The sequence below is a fragment of the Pempheris klunzingeri genome, chromosome 5 (assembly GCF_042242105.1).
Source record: "Pempheris klunzingeri isolate RE-2024b chromosome 5, fPemKlu1.hap1, whole genome shotgun sequence".
Lineage (NCBI taxonomy): Eukaryota > Metazoa > Chordata > Actinopteri > Acropomatiformes > Pempheridae > Pempheris > Pempheris klunzingeri.
In genome coordinates this window covers 23,540,393-23,561,760 of record NC_092016.1, presented here as the reverse complement: position 1 = coordinate 23,561,760, position 21,368 = coordinate 23,540,393, and the positions used below count along the sequence as shown (strand labels likewise).

Genomic DNA, 21,368 nt, shown 5'->3' with positions numbered 1-21,368 from the left:
CTGGTCTGAGTCAGAGCAGCGTGCCTTCTCCTCTCTCTACTCTGTTCGCGTACAAAGAAACTATTGGGTTTGGCATGATGTTCCCTCCTCCGTCGAGGCCAGCCCCTGCTTTCTGCTCGGCGTCCCCTCACTAATGCTGCGTCTGTCTGGTCTTTTCCGCCCTCTGGCGGCGGAAGGCGGCACTGCTCCTCTCCAGCGCGCCTCCTCCTCCTCCTCCTCCTCCTCCTCCTCTCTGATCGGGACCCCACGCGGCATCATCTCCGCTTAGAAAAACATCAACAAGGAAAGTAAGACAGCACAGGAGTGAGAATCACTCAACAATATGGAATCCATCCAGCTTCACAGCTAAGCACTCAAACCAGCTGGACTGGTTTATGGTGTGATTCAGAGAGAGAGACACTGAAAATAGCCTGAGTGGAGCTGATGCCCCCCCCCCCCCCCCCCATCCTCCAGGAGTGGGGATCTAAAACATCTTGTGTATCTGACCCATGCCCTTCAAAGCATCACATAGTGTAATTTGTGTCACCCGCAGGTTCAGAAACCTCTGAGTCATGAATCACACTATGGAAAGTTCCTGCCTCCTTCAGTTGGTCAACAATGCCATGTGATGGATCACCCTCCGGTTCCATTGTCTCCCCCCAGACGTCACATCGTGAATCAAACAGACCCAGTAACAGTGTTAGTGTATAGAGTTGGTGCACTGCTGTGTGTTGTAGTCAAATGTCCTTTTATCGTGTGTGTCTTTTAATATTGTCCTGTAAAGCACTTTGAATTGCCTCGTTGCCGAAATGTGCCACACAAATAAACAAGCCTTTACCTTTACCTACACACACACACCCGAATAAACAGTGAGAATAAAAAAAAAAAATCCATCCATCTGTTTCCTAAAGCACTTATCCCAGTCAGGGTCACATCTCTGCAACTACGAAACACATACAAGATTAAAAACTCCATCATTTAAAAGGCAGTCTCTAAATCAAGCAATTCTGCAAATATTAAAACACAGAAACAGTAAAAGCACATCGGGGAGAATTCAACTTCCTGCCCTCATGACCTACTGTTTGTGCTTTTGCTCCTGCATGTGTTTTCACCTTTCATCATACTTAGATCATCTTTTGTTTTTCAACCAGCCACCAACTGTAAGACTTTCCTGTACAGAGGTCAGACTTCCTGTTAAGACTCTACACTTTAGGGGTTTTAATGGGCAAGTTTTTCGTTATCAAAAACAAGAGCTGATATTTCAGCCTCTCTAGAGTATCATCTTTGATGATGAAGAGCTAAAGTAGGCAATATGACACAAGCAGAGAGGCAGTTAATGGTGACAGGTTCCAGGTATCATTCAAACTCACAACAATGTTGGTAAATGCTGCATAACCAACTGCACCCACAAGATGACCCAGATTTTTGGCAAGACAACAGTCACGGAGGCTTCAGGGGAAGGTGTGGCTGACTACAGGGGACGGTTTTCAGTGTGTCTGGTTGGAGCGGGGCCTCTTCTCGCCTCGCCTCGAGTGCCAGAGATTTGAATTTGAGACAAGGGAGCTGGTGGATGGGATGTGCCGGTGGTGTTTGCACGGGTGGTTACACGGGAGCATCCGGAGACTGAAGTCAATGCTGCGGATGGGTTTATTAGAGTGCACTGGGAGCGCATCCAGGACAGACGCGCACCAGACAACATGAGCGCTGCAATCCGACTCTGACAGCTGACTCTGGAGCCGTCTCTCTGCTGTCCCACACGCTGGCCAACACACACACTAAACATTAAATATACCCCCATGGGTCACATTGTGGTTAAAACTGAGAGAACTGTCTCACATCACAATGAGACGCACATATTCAGCATGGGAGACTTTTGATAGCTCTGTAGAGGTGGACAATGAAAGTCCCCCCATGAGACAAACACACAAGTCTGAGCTGACACACACACACACACACACACAAACACACACACAAGCCACAGGCAGACAATTTCCTCTGTTCAGGTGGACACGGTCGACATTTATTGGCCAAATCCAGCCTAAAGGGGTGTTCAGATATTGTCTCTGTCCGCCTGCACAAAGCCTGAAGAATGCAGGACCTTCATCTCAGGTCGAGCCGCAGATCAAGACGCACAAATATACTTTAATCCTCGTCTGTCCTCCCCGGCTCAGCCAACGTTGTCCCCCTGTCTTCGTAAACGCGTACAGCAGCTCCCACTGGCCCCCAAGAGACATGGGAAGAAATGAAGGAGCTTTAGTTTTGGTCACTGTGGGAGTCTGACTTCAAAATATCATTTCATGTGCAATGCAGCGCTGAAATAAAAGTTCATGGGACTGGCTGTGTCCGCAGCTTACGTAACTTGTTGTTTTGCTGCTTAAGTGGGCACATTAGTTTGTTTAGAGTCTGCACACACCGTCCTGCTGGTGTAAATATGCTGAAGGGCACTAAATGTGTATTAATCCTCAGCTGAAAATAGTCCCCAAGAAATGTACAATTTGCTCTTGTTTGGTTAATGATTTGTCAACACCACAGTGCCCAGCTGTCTTGGGGAAGCACTGAGCCTTTCTTGATGATGAAACCATTTATTAGTTGCCCATTAAACATGAAGACTTACTTCATCAGCAGCCAGGGGACTTGGGGCTGAGCGCCACAGACAGGGTCACACCAACACATTGTTGGTTTTGGTCTTTTCTCACTCTGTCATACCACCCACTACTTACTAGACAGGTTAATGGGTGTCCGTCCCTCGCAAGCACACATAATATACTATTTCCTTCACATGTGGAATACTTTGTTTTCCAGCACTGCTTCGTGTCATATTGACTTAGTTTAGTGCTGACAACAACTTGCTCCAATCAAAGCAGACCCTGAGCATTATTCTCGCTGTAATCTGACCCCTCAATCTGATGAATTGGTGGGATTATTTTCTGCCAAAAAATCTTAGAAGGAGCGCTGCTCTAATGGGAAAGCGTTCTTAAACAAAGAGGTGACACTGTGGTGAGGGTGTGGGAGAGATCCTGTCCTGGCAGCTGTAGTAACATCCTGTCTGTTTCCAGCTTCTCTCCCAGGGAATCTGCATGAGGGCTAACCACTGATAGCATCAAATACGCTAACGTAGAAACAAGAATCTATCCACTTGCCCACAAAACTAAATCAAGGCACTTGAGATCTTTTCAGAATTACTCTTATTATTCTTGCTGATGCGTTCGGAGAGCCTGAGAGCCTGTAGCACGTAATACACCTGTCACAGTGTCCTCTAGTTGCTGCTGAGAATCAAGCTTTGCACGCTTGCTCTTTTTCAAATTAAAGAATAACGTTGGTATTTTTAAACCTGGTCCCTATATTTTACATAATTTGACTTCAAAATGACAGGTAGGTACAAAAAGCTTTGGCCGACAACTGGGAATGGGGTACATGGGCTGTAATGTAATCCTTTTGGGCAACCTCGCCCATTTAAGTACGTCCACTAAAAGGTCTTATTCTTGCCACTGACAGGCTCAGATTAGTATTTGAAATGTCCAACAACATTATAGAAAAGATCCCCACGAAGATCTGACAGGTCTTTTTTTCTTCTTCTGTATTGCTCGGTTCAAAGCCACCAGACTCCATTGACAAAAAAGACCACGTCTTCAGTGTCTTTCAGCAAACTGCTTTGGTTTTGTGACCTGCAACTTTACAGTTTTGGTTCAGTCTTGTTTTCATGAATAGCAAGCAACTATTCTATTAACATGACTATTAAAGCAAGATGAGGTAAATTTCTGACTGTTTATTTGGGTTTTCTTTACCCCCTTTTAAAGGTGTTGAGAATTGTATGGGGTTTATCATCTTTTACTTTGTTTCAATGCAGGGAGTTTTTGTGCCCAATGCCAAAATGCATCATTACAGCAGAACAGTGAATTTCCTTGATCAGTTTAGAAGTCCAGCTCCATCAATCTTTAGCGAAAGAATTATAGGTATTCTTTTTATTTTCATTGAATAAAAACAGTTGGACCTATAACATAGATTTACTATATAGAAGTACTGTATCTGCGAATCACAGTTTTAACCATGGAAGTTTTTACTGTTTTGTAAGGAGTTACTACACAGCGTAGCCTGTGAAAGTGCACACACAAATGTATTGAAACAAAGTAGTTTAGACAGAGCAGTATAGTCAAAACAGGGGTTACATGGATGGAAGTCCTTTGTCTGAAATATCAAAAAATACATCAGAGAGGCTGACAGCCCAGAGATGGGTAAAGAGATGAGGAGGAAGAGCAGCTGGCTTGGAGTTCAGAGGGAAAGTCTCCTTTCATTGTATGTTCCTGTTTATATCTCTGCCTGTGTGGAGACCTGGAGGGGTTCAGGGGTTGTTGATGTACAACGACTCCGTCAAACAGAGAACAGAAGGACAGCAGGAAGAGCAGTTCTCTAATTAGAACCTGCCTTCTTCATCCCAGTCTTTTCATCTCCCTGCTTCATTGATGGCCACTGAATAAGGTCACCATGGTGCACTTGTGTGTCAGTGGAATTCACATATACATGATACATTTATTCCAAACTACGTAGGTCTGTGTACAGCTAAAAAGGCCTTTACTTTTTAAAGGGTCAGTTCACCTAAAAAAAATAAACACAAGACTGTTGTTACCTCAAGTTGCATTTAGCAAAGTAGATTCTTTTCCCAGGTTTTGAGAAAGATGTATAAAGTGTATACTGTATAAAGTGAGGGGGACACTGTTACTGTTGCATTCTTTAGATACAATATTTATCGTCGTTACAACAATCACAGTTTAGCACTTTAGTATATGCTAATATTGGCTACTTAGCACAGAAAAACAAAGTACAGCTGAGGCTGATTGAAATGTCATCGGCTGTGCAGCTGATTGGTCACAAACCGCAGCATTTAACAAATTAGGATTCTGACCTGATGATGCCCTGAGAGCATGCATATCAGTACTACACTAAAAGGCATTCCATGAAATATCTCAACAATTATACCGGCAGCTGTAAGAACCAAAATGTCAATTTCATAGCGGCACTAGAGGAGGTGGATAAGCTAAGGATCACCTAAGTCAGCAGGATTCATCCTCTGGGGACCATCAATGTCTGCACAAACCACTGTACAAGTGGTGGACTGAACACCGCCGTTACTAGAGCCATGTAGCTGATGTGGCTAAAAATGTTTAAACATATAAATGAGCCACGTTGTAGTTTATTTTGACCACAATCCTGCATCTGACATCCTGGTGACGTAAATAGTAACTTACTCACGTTCAAGGAACATTTGCTGAAAACTACAGTGCCCGACTCCAAATGAAATTATATGTTTGTGGCCTGTAAAGATTTTCATCTTGAGTAGAAGGCAACAGGCTTGAGGATTGTGAAACAGATTTATGCACTGATGGTTCTTTGTGGGATTTGTTAATACTAAATTAAGGAACTTTGGAGAGACTGAAACCTGCCTTGTTAGCTGTTCTGAAGAGATGGGGTCAAACAAGACTGCTGACAAATATTTGTGCATATTTGTGTTACCACGTCAGCAACATGTTCAGTTCTCCATTACTGACAGCACATACGAATAAATATACTGTACGTGCTTGCAAAGTTCCAATGTTAGTCTCATTTTATACGTGGATTTCAAAATGTTTTCTCACCAGCACAGTACAAAGACACATGTACATGCTTGGAGACACACACACTGTTCACTTCAAAGCTTCGGGGTCTCCAGTCAGTCTGTCCATTCGTACAATCAGGGGAAGCCCAGTAGACACTGACTGTTGTGTCCCTGCACACTCGGGCCCCTCTCCCCTGCAGCCAAGCACAATAAACACCCCCAGAGGTCGGCTTCAATCGCCATTTCTTTGGTTGGAATCAGGTGGAGACCCACATCACACCCGCCCATGGTAACAGTGTATAAAAGAGTGTAAACAGCCCACCCTTGGGATCCCAGGCATTTGGGTGGGAGCCACCAAACTTCCCCTCTCTGTGTCAGGGGGCTTCAAAGCTATTGGTGGGGATAGGGTGGGGGTTGAGACAGAGAGGCAGTGGCCAACAGTTTTTATTGCCGAACTTGTTCCTGCCCTGGTTCGTGCTTGGAGAGGAGAAGGTCTGCATTCTTTGAAAGACACTTCATGTAGCAGCGGTTTGGTGTTTTCTGTTGTTTCAAGCTTGGTTTTAAGTTTAAACTGATGTGAAGAAAATTAAAATGCACCACAGTACACATCTCTACTTCTATCATGAGGACACAAGTGCAAAAAGACACAGGTATACATCTTTTTACATCACACAATACTTTTATTTCTTTATACATCATTTATTATTAGAGTCAGTTTAAAATCATCTTTACATCTATATATCATTAGGAATCGTTGGGTGGTTTCCACACCCCCCACCAGCACCTCTGGAAGTGTTTTGCTTCCAGAAGTCTCTAAAGGCAAAACACTTCCTGGTTGCACAGCTGGGCGGGGGTCTATAAGGAGCCATCCAGGTGGAGCAGAGCATACTGGGAGGGGAGTGGGGCCTAGTAACGCCCTGCAGGGCAGGAATGCCGGCTGGCAAAATAAACATGTAAAATATGTACTGCATACAGTGTACAACATACACAACACACACCTGCTAAAACATCACAGTGAGCTACAGAAAGCAAAGAAAGATGTTCCAAGAAAAAACAGCATGATGACAGCAGCATTCTGCAATACCTCTTATGTTTAGCAAGGCAGACAGTGATGCAAGTCAGGAGACGACGTACAAGTGGGAGAGTGGTGCAGAAAACATCCCATCATCTTAATTTCTAACATTCTATGAAGAAGGCATAGATTTCTGCCAAGTGACCGGCTCAGCTTTGACAGAAAAGGCCATTTAGACAAACATTTTCCAAAGACTGAACATTTGTACTGTGATGTGTTGGAAAAAAAAGGCATTTAAAAAAAAAGTAAGTTAACATTAACATGAAATATGAAGGCAGATCATGGCGCACAATTTAAATACATCAATAAAATACAGCTGTACAAGATGAAGGCAGCACTGGGTCCCTTGTCTCCATGTTAGTATAATACATTGAACAGTGATTCTGTATCGCATCCTCTGTAAAGAAAAAAAAAAGCAACCAAACTCCACATCAAGTGCACTCGAAAATCGCCATCTACCCCCTGCTGCCCCCTCAGTGTTTATCTAGCAAGTCGGCAGCCTTCACCCCAAGTTAGCATCACGTAGCGTCAAATCCTTTCAATACATATCCCTTGGCCGTTCAGAGTGTGGCCTCATGCTAGGCCTCAGCTTGGGGGCCAGTGGGGGGCCTACTGGGGAGACAGAGCAGGGTGTGTGTGTGTGTGCCTGATGTCGGGCATCGGTGCAGGAGGGGAGGAAGGGTAATTTCAAAAGAAGTGGAGGGTGAGTTTGGACAGTTGCATTGTTACTCAGGGATTATACAGACAACCGTGACCTCTCGACCCCTCGACTCAACTGTACGTCGGGGGAGGAAGCTTTCCCATGTGGACGATGGTGGAAGTGGTCAGACACACTTTCTTAGTGCAATTATATTTTCCTGTCCTGCAGTAAAAGATGATCATTTCATGTTGTGTGTCACAATCAGATGAGATCAGCCAAAGCAGGCCGCCTTTGCATGACGCACGGTTGCGTAAGCTCGCCTTTCGTTGTAAAATTCCGCAGTGTTGTTAGTTGGATTAAGTGAAAGACATGCAGAGATGTGCCTGATTACCTTACTGTAGAGCTTTTAAAGCTTTGAATGAAGTGAAGCCAACCTCAAAGAGTGCAAAAAGAGTCAAAGTGAAAGCGGACCCTCTGGGGTCTGTTCCAGAAGTAAGAAAACCTGATCCAAAATCCCACTCACATTTATGACAGTGTTAATAATTAAAAATCCAGTTTTGGAACAGAGCCTTTGTTTACAGTGTGCCGTGCAGCTCACTTCATATTTCGGGGACTTTTATGAATAAGAACAACAAAATACCATTTATTTGCTAGTTTTGGTTTTTAGCAGTATTTAATCAACACCATTACCCATAAGCCCTAGACGGCATAAGAAGCGAGTCCGTAGGTGAGTTTGGTGTCACAGCTAGCTCAGACATGTTCGTAATAACAGCAGGACAGGCAGGAGCAAGTGTTGTACAAGTTTTTAAGACAGCACAGATCACAACTAGAGAGCTGGAGAGATTACTTTAGAAGAGAGCACTGGTGAGTTTTCACCATTGTTTAACTTGATTTCTAATAATGTTTGCTGCGGTGGAGCTGATTTATGTCAGAGTATATACAGTAAACTCAGGGAACATGCTTTATTCCTTCAGGAAAGCCGATAAAAGAAATAAAAAGACTGCACTGAGTTACAGAAGCCAGCAGACAGCCTGGACAGGAAGCAGTGAATGAATACAAACATCAGGTTAGACACTGGACAGGTGAGGTGATACACGAGGCTGTCGCAGTCAGTTGGTCCCACCGTGTCGCCTGTCTATCCAGCTCCATTACAAAGCCTCTTTGACAGTGTTATGTGTCAACCACAGCTTTTCATGGTACTGCCCTTTGTGCGTTTTGACTCTTTACATTCTCCATTACAGTACAACACTATTTGTACCTCTTTAAGTCCTTTCCTAGCCCTAACCATGCAGGCAGCAGTGCCCTCCTGATACAGACTTGATTCGATTGGTCCACCTGAGTGTCTCGTCATTTCTGGGTTTACGCACTTCCTCTTCTATGCCCTTGAACTCACTGGCTGGAGCACAGTGGTCGGTTATGGGAGCTCTGCTGATTCCATTTACTTCACTCAAAAAAAGATAAAATGAGAAGAGGATCGCAGTAAATGTCAGCCGAGCCTTGACTGTTACTGTCAGCGAACACCACCCACTGTACTCGAGCCACAGCTTCATGGAACAGGCGATGTTTTTCTATCCTTAAAGATGTGTCGGGGAACAGTCTGCCAATAGCAGTGATTCACACAGAGAACATTTAAGGCACTGTGGTTGTAAAAAAAAAAAAAAAAGTCATGGAAGAGAACTTCTTTCAATCAGAAAATCCTTAAAATGCATGTATGTGCTGCAGCAACCTGGATGTTTGTGCATATTAGTAACACATTAAATGGTTCTGAGCAGATGAACCAACGCTCAGTAGAGTTCCTTTACAACTTTAGTGTGTGTGTGTTGGATGTTTGAATGTCACATACTTTAAAGAACAAAGCTTTCTGAATGTCAGTATACTGTATGATGTTTGTGCTCTAACAGATTAAGAAAACATACATTCTATTCATCTTAGTAATGTATAGGCGACATAATCAATGAGAAACAATCCGCCATACAGGATTTAAAAGATGACACTGTGGTCGAACACCCTTGATCTTAGATATATTATGTATTCTGCTAGAGAGATACAACTCCCAAGGTGATAACTCCAGTCTGTTAAAATCTCCTTGGCTTTCTACTGTAAACTAGCAGCAGCTCCGGCCTCCTTATATGGATAAAAGTCAGAGCAGACTCTGCTTCAGTACCGACTGTGGCCAGCACACAGTGCTGTTAGGTCTTCGGCTGCAGCTCAGTGCTGCTCTCTACACTGAGCTGCAGGTACAAACTCATGTGCAGTAAGTGAATGACCTGTAAACGTCAAATAAATATGATCCTCGTTAATAAAATCAATACAGCTAAATACTTCCCCCACAGCAACCATCCCTTATTGATTATTGGTCTGCAAGAGTCAAACCAAAATCTGAAAAGTCTAAAGAACATAAAAATCTGAGCTAAGTATCCTTACAACCTCCATGTAAAACCGTTTTGTAGTAATAAAAGAAAAACGTCTCTTCACTCTGTGAAAGATAAACAATAGTATAACTGAACTTCCTCTGAGGACTTTAAAGGATTTTTTGCATAAAATGTTGATGAAGAACACTTTGCTGTGACAGAGTAAAAAAAATAACAAACATGAGTCCTGACAGTTGATCGCAGGGTAAAGGTAGTCCTGGTACGGTCACTGTGTGTAACGGTGGTCGTGGTGTGTGTGTGTGTGTGTGTGTGTGTGTTACTGTGGGTGCAGGCTCCAACAGTGTCAGTGGGTGTGCTTGTCGCCTTCAGCTGACGGCGCCTCCTGCAGGAAGGGACTGAAGGAAGAGCGGACGCTGCGGCCGCACAGGGGCTGCTGCACGCGGAAGTTGTTCACCATGCTCTTCTGCACTTCCTCCTCGGCCGAGGTGAAGAGAAGGCTCCGGAAGACCGCCAGCTAGAGGGAGCGAAAGAGATGAAGGGTTTTATGTGCTCTTCCCAGATTTGACTAACCCTCTGAGTAATACTATTGGACTGCATGTCTTGGGGAAAACAAATGCTGCAATGCAAGTTCAGTGCAGCTTCATTGTACAAGTATTTGGACACACCTCGACATGTCATGTTTATGTATTAAAGCACATTTAAACAAGCGGAGCTGATCAAAGCACTGTGCAGATCAATGTGAGTGGCACAACAGTAGCAGTAAAAAGGCACTATAACAGCAAGAAATGGCAACAAAGAAACTACAAGGCAATATTAAAATATGTGAGCAAATGTGATACAGACCAAACTTGTCAGATCACTATAAAAATATAAGAATGCAGAATATGTAAAACTAAAACCAGTGAGAATCTTGAGCTTCTCTGAAGCGTCAATGGAGATGAAACACATGATCAAAAGGCCTCGGAGCTGCTCCAGCAAAAAACATCATTCAGATTGTTGCAATACTACTACGTACTACTGGAGACAATTAAGCTTCTGGAACCAGTTTCAGGTCTCTTTGAGGGCAGAGTTGCTACCGACAGAAACACCAGAGGAGGTTTTACTCTGAAAGGTAATGGGGGCCCTCTAGTGGCTCCACCAGAGTTCAGCTCAGCTTAAAACTGCATTAACTGATTTCTTTGGCCACTCATCCAGATAAAGCCATGAATGTAAATTACCTTGAGAGAAGATTACAAACCTTGAAAATGCAGAGGAACATCTGGTTAAAGCGCACACGCACATACCTGGTCATGGCTGACTTCTATGTGCTGCTTCATAACGATCCAGGTGACGGACTCTGTCAGAGGGGGTGTTGTCAGAGAGCCGTGGTACGTCCAGTAGTTGTCGGTGTTGGTGGGTAACAGACAGGCAGGATCGAACCTGGTAAACTCCACCACGCTGTCCTACAGACAGACATACGGAACAAAACCCAGTCAAATATTTCAGCATCATTATGGCACCGACTGACATAACGACAGAAGACTGAAACTATTATCTAAATACTACAACCACCATTCAGTGAGTGTTTTACAACTGTCAAATTTGACCTCACTGGACAAACACCAACCTTATCAGACATTATTAGTGATAAGCAGCGTAGTAGCAGTGATGTGAAAGACGGGCACGCCATGACCTCCAGTCAGTCACCTTCCAAATGTGCAGCCACTAATATACAGTCCAAGAATACATGTGTACGTTTTGCCTACCAGGACCTCCAGGGCTGACTCTGTGTGGTGGTGTCAGAGCAGGCAAAGATTACATCTGAGACTTTTTCTTTAATCCATAGATATTTTAGTTTGTCTTATCATGCAAACAGGTATTTGTCAAAATGAGTTTATATTCCTGAATGTAGTTCTTGGTTGAAAAAGACTCTTTAGTACCTGTGGGTGGGTATTCAGATTTCTGTCACAGAGGCCCGTCTGGCCAGTCCTGTCCTGTCTCTACTGAACCACTAGAGGGCGTCCAAATACAGCGTCTAGTAAAGTGCTGTTACCATGCATTATCCGATTTTAAATGGACTTTATCTCAAAAAAGCAGAAATATGGTGTCTTTATGTGTGTGTGTGTGTGTGTGTCTCTGTGTGTGTGTGTGTGTGTGTGGAGAGAGAGAGTGGACTAACCTTGTGTCTGATAGCAGGCAGAGCGTCTACCAGTTTCTGCAGCCCCTCGTGTCTCTTTCCCACCTACACAAGGATTATACATTAATCTGGACTGTGTTCATTGTAGAGCTGCATATAGAACACATACCACAGAATGTACACAGTGTTATATGCATGTGTGACGGAAACAGGGTAGACACATGAAACATGTCTGTGTAATCAGTCAGTGTGTCTTCATAAATTATTACAGGGAGTTAAAAAAGTGTGTGTGTGTGTGTGTACCTTAAGAAAGACTCCAATAACAGCCAGTCCGTTGTCCTCCATCACTGCCTCCTCGAACAAACTGTACTTGTCAGAGTTCCAGTGGACCAAGTGGAGCTGAGAACACACACACACACACACACACACACACACACACATCATGAGTGAGAGAGTGTGAGTGTGTGTGTGTGTGTGTGACTGTAGACCATAACCTTGATGTCTTTAACCCCTCTGCCCTGATCCCCAGCCCACTCTTTCGGTTCTCCCAATGATCCACTGAGTCCCTCTTGACTGAATTTGTCTTTTCAAAATAAGACGGATTTAGAATTTACTGTGTTATGTTTTATTTTTTTGTATATGAAATAAAACATATTGTAAACTAAGAAAAGGACATGGGAAAGTGATGTTTTATTTGATATGCCATCAATGGGGCTAAAATTCACTGCATGAATAAGGGGGGGCATATTCAAAGCACCAGTGAAAGTAAACTTTGGCTGAAAAAAAAAAAACTACTAAAAATATACAATTAATTCATATTCCATGATCTGGTGTGTTCAGTAGAGGAGAGTTAAGACAATTCTTTTTGCACATTGTCACAAACAGCAAACAAATAGCTTGAAAGCATTCACAAAAAGCCATTCATTAACAGGCAAAGAGTTGTCGGCCAGGACTGTAACTCAATCCTCTGCTCATACAAAGACTGCTGAGTGATGAGAACCACGACATGGACGCATTCCCAAAACCACCGACAAGGGCTTGGCACAGGACACACACATGCACACACACACACACACACACACACACACACACACACACACACACACACAGAAGTGCACACAGTCAGTGGAACCTGTTGTTACATAAGTGTGCTGATGTGAATGGAACAGCGTGAAAATAGACGTTCTGTGGTCAAACGTGACGTTGCACAGCAGTGCCACTTCAAAGTCCCCCCCCCGCTGAGAGACAAATACACTGCCGAAGGTTAAATTTGGCTGCATTGATATAAAGAGAAATAGAGAAACCCAGCTGGATCAAAGAATCTGGAAGCATGTCTAATACTGGCTATACACCCAGCACACTCCTAATGTAGACATAGCACGATAAAGGCACCACACTTGATGTCACTGACACACGAGGTATTTTTCCAGGCACACAGAGGAATGGATCTGCAAAGTAAGTCAATATGTACGCTGATTAAACAGTGTGGCTTTAGATCTCTATTCTTTCATTTCTCCTTTCTTCTTTTAACCCTTGAGAGACCATTTGGTGATGTGGAAAGTAACTGCAGAACTAGTGCACCTGATTTTTCCATTCAGTGGTCACATGATTACCCCCACACACACACACACACACACACACACACACACACACACACCTGCCACACATGTAACAGCAGCGCCTCTGTGCTCAACATGCTCCATTAATCCAGCAGCAGGCATGTCAGGGGTTTTTAAAGCAACAAAAGAGGGTGTGTAGAGCTTACAGAGCTAAACATTTTGTTGCTGCAGGTAATGAGGTGCTTGTGCTGCACAGAACAAATGCATTACTTATTACTTAATGTTGCTCCTATGTAGCACAGAACGCTGCTTTGTATATGTTTGGGCAATTATTGATCCATCTTTTTTAATGGGAAATGTAATTTTAACAGCATATTTTCAGTAAAACCATGGCTGAATATAACTAGATGTATTGAGGTTATATCTATCGTTTGAATCTTTGGTTGGACAATGTGAAAAATGTTACTACAACATGCCCAACAGGTTATTTGGAGTGAAAAAGTAGATTGCAGCTGGCTACATTTACAGTCTGTGTTCCAAATGGTTCTGGCTTGTTTTAGGCAAATTCTGCTATCAATATTTATGTATTGATCATTTATTCATTGGCTGATTCCAGTTTTTCTTTCACATAAACAGGCAATCTTGATCTTTTAGTTGTTGTCTTTTTAAGTTGTGACCAAGGCCCATACTGAACGGGACATTACACCATGTAAAACAAACTGTGTAATGGTGACACTTTTTAGAAAATAAAGTTAAACCTAGTTTGGGATTTTCATACAGAAATTTCTTACTACTTATCAGACATGTCTGCACTAAGTTAAGTCAAAACCAGCTGTGTGTAAATCAGCCTGGCCAATTTATGTGTCTAGCTCTAACAGTCTATGCACACGACGTACAGGACTGCCGTCACTCAGGAGGAAGACCGGCTCCGACTGGTGGATCTGGCATCACTGACCAAAAGAGACTGAATGAAAGCCGGCTTACTGATCTGTGCTCTCGGTTTGTGGGAGAGGACTAATCACAGACTACGAAGAGATGTGATTTTTTGGCCGTGTCGCTCAGTGCTAGCCTCAATAAAAACAGAAGTGGCCACAGATGCACTTTATGGTGATGCTCTACTGTGAAGGACTGCAGTCAACTGTAAAGTGTTCTTGTTATTGTGAGGTGGATGAAAGCTTTGCTCTGAGGGTATAGATATTATTACATTATCATCCTTCTTTATGTCTGTCTGTTTGTTTTTTTTATGGCAAATTTCCTTTTCTACCTCATTTCTGTGGACAATATTCCACAAACAGCAGCATCTTGATGTCCCTGCAGCAGCTATTTCAGTTTCAGGCTCTCTTTCCGTCTGGGCTTGTGTATGTATGATACAGCAGACTCAGTACCTCTGCAGGGAACAGCCTCTTGTCCACGGTGTGCTCTGACCCCCAGGCGTTGCTCTCACCCCAGTGGAAGTGGAACTGGCACAGCCTGAATTTGTCTTGCAGGGGGCCCCCTTTCAGCGCTGCACCACAAAGTAAAAGGAGACGTGGGTCAGTGCATTATTCTTTGACTCTTCAAGATTTCACAATCCCTTTCAAAGAATGAAGGAAGAGGAATCATATCTCTGACTGTCTAATATTTGACACAGGATGTCGGCAGGTTGCACAGGCAGTGACATCAGACAGACAATCACCTGTAAAGCAATGACTTTTTATTACACCTGTAAACTATTTATCAATACCAGTAATGTACAGATAAAGAAGAGATACAGAGCAGCATAACATATTGTTGTAGTCAAAAACATCTGTTTAAAGGCTGAATCTGTAGTTATAGCACCTGTGCTCATGTCTAGATCACTTCATTGTTTCTTTGTTTGATTCCCTGGTAATAAAATACTGCTCTCAACATTTCACTTTACAGTACAAACCTGTTTTTGTTCTGCCAGGACCAGGATTAAGCTCACAATACAAAGACTGAGGACATGTGACACCTATAAAATGGTTATAGCAGCTATAAAAAAAAAGGTATAATTTTACCAAAATAAGGTTTATTTGGTGGTTTGGAAACTTCCAGTGTTTTGGTGCAGCCCAGTAATTAGATCAAAATGAAAAGCAGTTTAAAGACAGACTATAGGAGTTGTTGAGGTCTCGACAGACACGCGAGTCACATGACCGTCACCAGACCCACTTGACTGTTGTGGTTTTAAAGTGTAGCATTGATGACTCTTACAACGCACAGAGGGCTCTTTAAGGGGGCGGTGAAGAAGGAAATAATCCTCTTATCTGGATCAAAACATGCATTCCTGTTGCTGTGATTTCCTTTAAGTGCATTCAGATTAAAAGGGAATCTACGGACATTTTCGACATCAAGAAGTTGATAATGAGGAACTTAAATGGAACAAGCCGTTATTTTACTTTCTAGGTTTCTGAAGGACTGTTTGGATTTAAATACAAGACAATATAAATAAAGAAGACACAAAAGAGTGCTCACTGGACTTGTCCGTGGTGTCATCGTACTCGACCAGAAAGGAGTAACCGTTGTTCCAGATTTGCTGGCAGGTCTGCGGGTCGTAATCGGTGACCAGAGGCTTCAGCTCCGAGTCAAAGACGCTCTTCCGCACAATGATGTCAATGGGAGACTGACGATCACCTCCCGGTACCGCGAGGGGTCCCTGCCACATGGGATGCACTGGAGGAGAGGAGAGAGGATGAGGAGGAGGAGAAGAAGGCGAGGAGGGAAATCAAAGAGAAAAGTCAGAGTAGTTTGAAATGTCAAACAGACAGAAGTTGCAGAGTCTGCTGCTCACAAAAAGGTCAAACAAAGTACTGAAAATAAAAACGCTGACACATACTTTTCATGTTCTTCTCGGCTGCTTCCTGCATTTTTAGACAGTCCATTTTGAAACAAGAAAAATATCAAAGTTGCCTCATAAAAATAATTGAAAAGCTGACAGCGTTAATGCTAGATGGACACACTATCCCTCTTCTTCCTTCGGCTGTTTGAAGGAACTGAATGAATAAAGGAGCAAGTGAGCAATAGTACTTCCTTCCAGTCCTCTTACTTTTTTTTTTCCTAAAAGGAAATTGCAAAATAAGAGAGAAGTGGGCCGGCTGTACACAAAGTGACACACGGAATGTCCTGGCACGCCCCCAGCTCCACTCCACAGCGGGGGAATCAGACCAGGACCTCTGGCCGGTCAAACCGCCAGCTCAGGCCAACGTCTGTCAACGGAACCGGGTTCTAATTACCCGAAACTCCGCTCGCTTTCCCTGCCTCTCTCCTCCTTATTTTCCCTCACCCTTGAAATCCATTCATCCACTTCTAAATCTTCCACTATGAAAATCAAACAAGCTCACTTTAAAAGCTTGTTTGACCAAGATCTACTGCAAACCTCGGTCAAGTGTAGTTGTCAGAGGGCACAAAAGCAGCGCAGTCTATTGTTTTCCTCTCCAGTCATCTGGCACAGGGCTTAAGGTTTCAGCCGAGCGCCGAGCTGAACAGGTCTGACTGGGAGATGACCTTCATTTTCATCGGATTTCAGCGGCTCCTCCTGGGGGAGTTGGCCGCCTCACTCTGCTATTGCGCGGACACACAAATAGTGCTTGCAAAGCCATTCGTGCTCATTCGCTGGATAAGTGTCAGCTGAGACGCTGTTCTGAAGCGTGGCGAGTTGGTGCAGTCGCATGGTGGACAGATGTCTTGAATAGTTGTGAGACTCCAGCGGAGTCTTCTGCATCAGCAGCTTCATGTAGCGACCGTGAACAGATATCAGATGGTCGAGTGTGGACTGTAAACTGATCTCAGTCCAGCGATAAAGATGTGTCCGGTTGAAGTGCCCTTGAGCACACACTGACGGTTCAAAGCCCAAAATACAAACGCAGTTTTTCCCATCAACCAGTATCCAACCTTTCTTTACCACTTAAAGGACCAACCAGTGTTTTCCCCACATTTTAGGTTATTTAGTCTACGTTTCATATACTTGACATGTAATTACATAAAATGCTGCATGTGATTTGATTTTTCAGGAAGCCAGTGGTTTCCATTCATTTATACATGGTAGGGATGAGCATTTCAAGCGGAAATACTATTCACGGTGATATTCACTGTACTGAACTATTAACATTCTCCGAAAACTGGCCCTCCACCATCGCCGCCAGATGTAGCAGCACATCTGTTCAAAACATCACTACATTGTTGTTTTTATTTGGTTTTTGTTTCATCTTTATTGCTGAGACATGTATTAACCATGGCAGAATTACATGTTTCAACCAAGTTTTTTTTATTAAAGCGGACGTCGAGCCGCTCGCTGCACAAGGCATCTTCAAACCACCCAGCCAGACCACCCAGACCAAGTACCACAGTGGAGCCAAGCTCACACATATAGTACCCTTGGCTGCTGCTGGCTAACGGTTGCGGTCACAGGAAGACTGACTGGATGAGGCTCAGGCTGCTTTAGCAATGAGGAATCAAAGACCGCTTGTGTCCACACCTTTACAGACCCCTGGCTTCACCTCAGCGTCCTGGACCAAGCTACTGGTCTTGAGGGGCGTGCTGCCAGGCGACAGTAAAAACAAGTGAAAGTAAATCTTCAAAACGAGATGATAGTTGCATAAACTATTCCATTTTTATAATCTAATGATTATTTGAATATTCAAAATGTTCCATGAGCAAACCCTAATATACAGTATGAAAATCTATATTTGTATCTAAATCTGTATATGAATAAATAGAAAGCTTTCTGACGCCAAGGTAGAAAGAATACATTCACAAATGTAAGCCATTACTGTGTACGCTCAAAGTCACCAGTAATGGTCAGTTAGTGGTAAACAGGCTAATACATGCAAAGCCAGTGGTGTGGGACTGCAAAAGATGGGTTAATATTTTCCACACAGTTTGCACTGGTATGAAAATCACACCTTACTAAAACTGTTGACCATAATGTGTGACTGAAGCCTGTCCAGAGAAGACGCCGACATCTCAAAACCTTGAAAGATAAGACGGAAACTATCTGCATGACTACATGACGCAACGAGTAGGACAGAAAAACATGTGCATGTGTATTTTGGTTTAAATCGACCGAGTTTTCAAGTTTTTATTTTTGTGGGATGAGCCGTCATCTCCATCAGTCATGACAATACCGGACTTGTCAAGGCGATTACTAGTTTGGCCAGATTCTCTAAACCAGTCTATCTGTAGGTGCCCCTGATTGCACAGGAAGTGTGGATGACAAAGCTGAAAATGGATGTCTATCTGTGAACTGTAAAGGATGTTGACAATGAACGGCTTGTGGAATCATTTCACAATTTGATCTTTCTCTTTCCTGGGGTGTGTTTGCAAGTGTGTGAGGCCACCTGACTGCTCGTCTTTTGTGCCTTGAAGAGCGTGTTTTGATTGTGGCACGACAGTTTGAGATCTAAACCATTCACTTGAGTACAATGGTTTTATAACCAATAGAAATAACAACCATAATGGCAATTCTCAGTGTTGGAGGAATATTGTTTTGTATACATGACTGTACCATGTTTTATTTCTATACTGCCTATATGTCAATTTGTCTCACAGTGAGAAGTGAAATAAAAACTTGAATGTAAAAAAAAAGAAAAAAGAAAAAGAAATAATGACCAATCCTTATTACATAAGATCCAAGTTATATATCATAGTACAGTAATTAATACACAGTAATAAATGGCATCTATTCATTATGGGACCAGTTCACACCACCCATACATGCACACTCTTTTCAGCTTGATGTAAAACATGCACCATGTATGAAGTGACACCAGCAGCTGAAACTGAAACTGAAGCATTACCGCTGTGGGACAGTCGGCATCCCCTTTTCACCAATGATAGGCTTCCTTCAGCTGAGCTCACAGGGAGACATCTTTCCATCACTGCTCTCTCAGTAATGTCTGCCAACTGTGCACCTGTGAACTGTTTGTGGTGGAAAGTTTGTTGCGTCACTATTCCAACCGGCAGCAGCGAGCAGTCGTTGCCAGTCTCAGCTGCAGCACAACTGTTTGTTTAACTATGTTCCGGCACGATGATGAAGAGGTTCGCTCTTCCGTTTAGATGCATTTTAAAGCGTAAAATGAACATGGAGTTAATGTGATTATCACTTAATTTTTTATACGATGAAACGTCGTTGTGAAACGTTATACGCGTGGGAGGGGAAACAAATCTCGCTCCTCCTAAATGCCCCCACTTTGGGCACGGCTGCTTAAAGGGGCTTTCCACTACAGGCAGCACCTAGCCACAGAAAGTCTACCAACATGACATGTGACATGTTCTACCAAAACCTTGCTACATCATAAGGTTTGGGTCTTCCAGTTATGACCTGTACCCTCTCTCAGGTTGTGCCTCAGAGGTTCTACCCAGAGAACTGAGCTCTCAATCTTTCTACATCTTTCATGTAGAAACGATGGCAGTGTGCCGCCTCTCAGGAAGCACAGGCTGCCCCACTTTCCTGTGAGCCACATGTTTTTACCTGAGAACAGAGAAAAGCAGAAATGTCTGTTTACAGGGGAAACATGGCGTGAGGACTAGAGATCTATTTTATAGTGGACCGCTTCGAAGCAAAACCAAAAGCCCTTTCATGAAGCTTTGGACGGACGGACGGTGCCCAGGACAGCATGCTTGTTAAAGTTAAATATGAACTCTGTTTATTATCATGGTCTAACATAAAAACTGCCCTGCTCTCAACCATTTTCCACTTCCAAATGGTTGTTTTTTTGCATGCCGACTCTGTGGTTGTGGCTTGAATGAGATGATGAGATATTTTTGGGTGTGGTGAGGAAGTTGTTGGGACTCGTCAGACAAGTCCGGGTGTCCTGAATATTCCATGGACATTTCTAAATGAACCTTACCGTACCAAAAGGTCTAACATGCAAAGAAAAGCATTTGATGCAGCATCCATCACATGATGTTGGCTATAGTCAGAGACACGTGGATAACAATCCTTGAGACGGTTGTACACAGTGATCCGGTGTGATGGAGACAGTAAAGCCATGCTTTGGCAAAACAGGTTTTACATTTTCTGTAAACACACTGAAAGCAACACCCACATATGTAATGACACACAAGTCCCTATGTAGGTCAAAGGGCTTCACAGGGCCCCTGAATGGGGCGGTGATCAGGGGTATCAATACTGGTTTGGAAAACCTGGAGCCTGGGGTCAGCGCCAGACTCAGCTGAGTCAACAGGGAGGTGCTGGGTCCAGATCCAGTGATGGGACAGAGTCCAGCCCGAGCTTTCCACCGCTCTGCAGGCACGTTTTTCACATGACAACAAAAGTGACCATTAAGTGGTGGCGTGTGCCCCACAATGACAGGCCCCAGGGCCACAGGGAGACCCCACAATGACAGGCCCCAGGGCCACAGGGAGACCCCACAATGACAGGCCCCAGGGCCACAGGGAGACCCCACAATGACAGGCCCCAGGGCCACAGGGAGACCCCACAACACCGACACACACACACACACACACATACACACTGCTACTATGGGATGTGATGATGAGACTAAAATGCCCCCCCCCCCTGTAGCTCACAGACACTGAGCAGCTGTGTGGATAAAACAGTGTGCAGCAGCCTGAGCACCTTACTCACTCTGTGACAGGACATATTTGCTGGAGCACGCCGTGAGGTTGCATCTCCTGACGGGGGTTATCCGGTGACTCCCGGCGTGTCTGACGAGCCGTCGGTGGAGCTGCGAAGCCAGAGGTCTCATTACGGCCGACAAAGTCACCATATTGACCGAGCTAACGCGACCAGCCTCAACACTAGCGGCTCCAGGAAGCCCTTCGCCCTCCTCTGACGCTGTTTTCTCCGAGGCTAGCTGCTAGCCTCGTCTTCTGAACTCCTCTAAAGTTAGCTGTGGGAGCGGAGCCTGTTCAAAACAAAGCTGTCGGCTGGCTGCCGCTCTCCTGTCGTGTTGCTGGGGGCGGGGAGGAGCCAAGCCCCGCTTCACACACAGTCAAAACACCACCGCAAACACCCGCAGCCCCTTTTCCTGCAGAGGAAGCGTCAGTTCAGCCCGGACGTGGAGCGTCCCTGCCGGGCCA

The 21,368-nt window shown here is 44.0% G+C and overlaps 1 protein-coding gene across 2 annotated transcripts; it reads right to left on the bottom strand.

Annotated features, from left to right (window-relative positions):
• Positions 1–9,093: 9,093 nt before the first annotated feature.
• Positions 9,094–21,111, bottom strand: ca5a (carbonic anhydrase Va). Of its 2 annotated transcripts, none has more exons than XM_070830881.1 (7): positions 20,914–21,111; positions 15,801–15,998; positions 14,714–14,832; positions 12,073–12,168; positions 11,812–11,874; positions 10,937–11,095; positions 9,094–10,167 (listed from the first exon to the last, which is right to left on the bottom strand). In XM_070830881.1, exons 1-7 carry the CDS (start codon positions 21,053–21,055, stop codon positions 9,997–9,999), a joined length of 948 nt encoding a protein of 315 aa, XP_070686982.1. In that variant the 5' UTR covers positions 21,056–21,111; the 3' UTR covers positions 9,094–9,996. The 2 variants fall into 2 exon arrangements, with proteins under 2 accessions (XP_070686982.1, XP_070686983.1); XM_070830882.1 differs by lacking the exon at positions 20,914–21,111 and adding an exon at positions 16,162–16,356.
• Between the last annotated feature and the right edge of the window lie 257 nt (positions 21,112–21,368).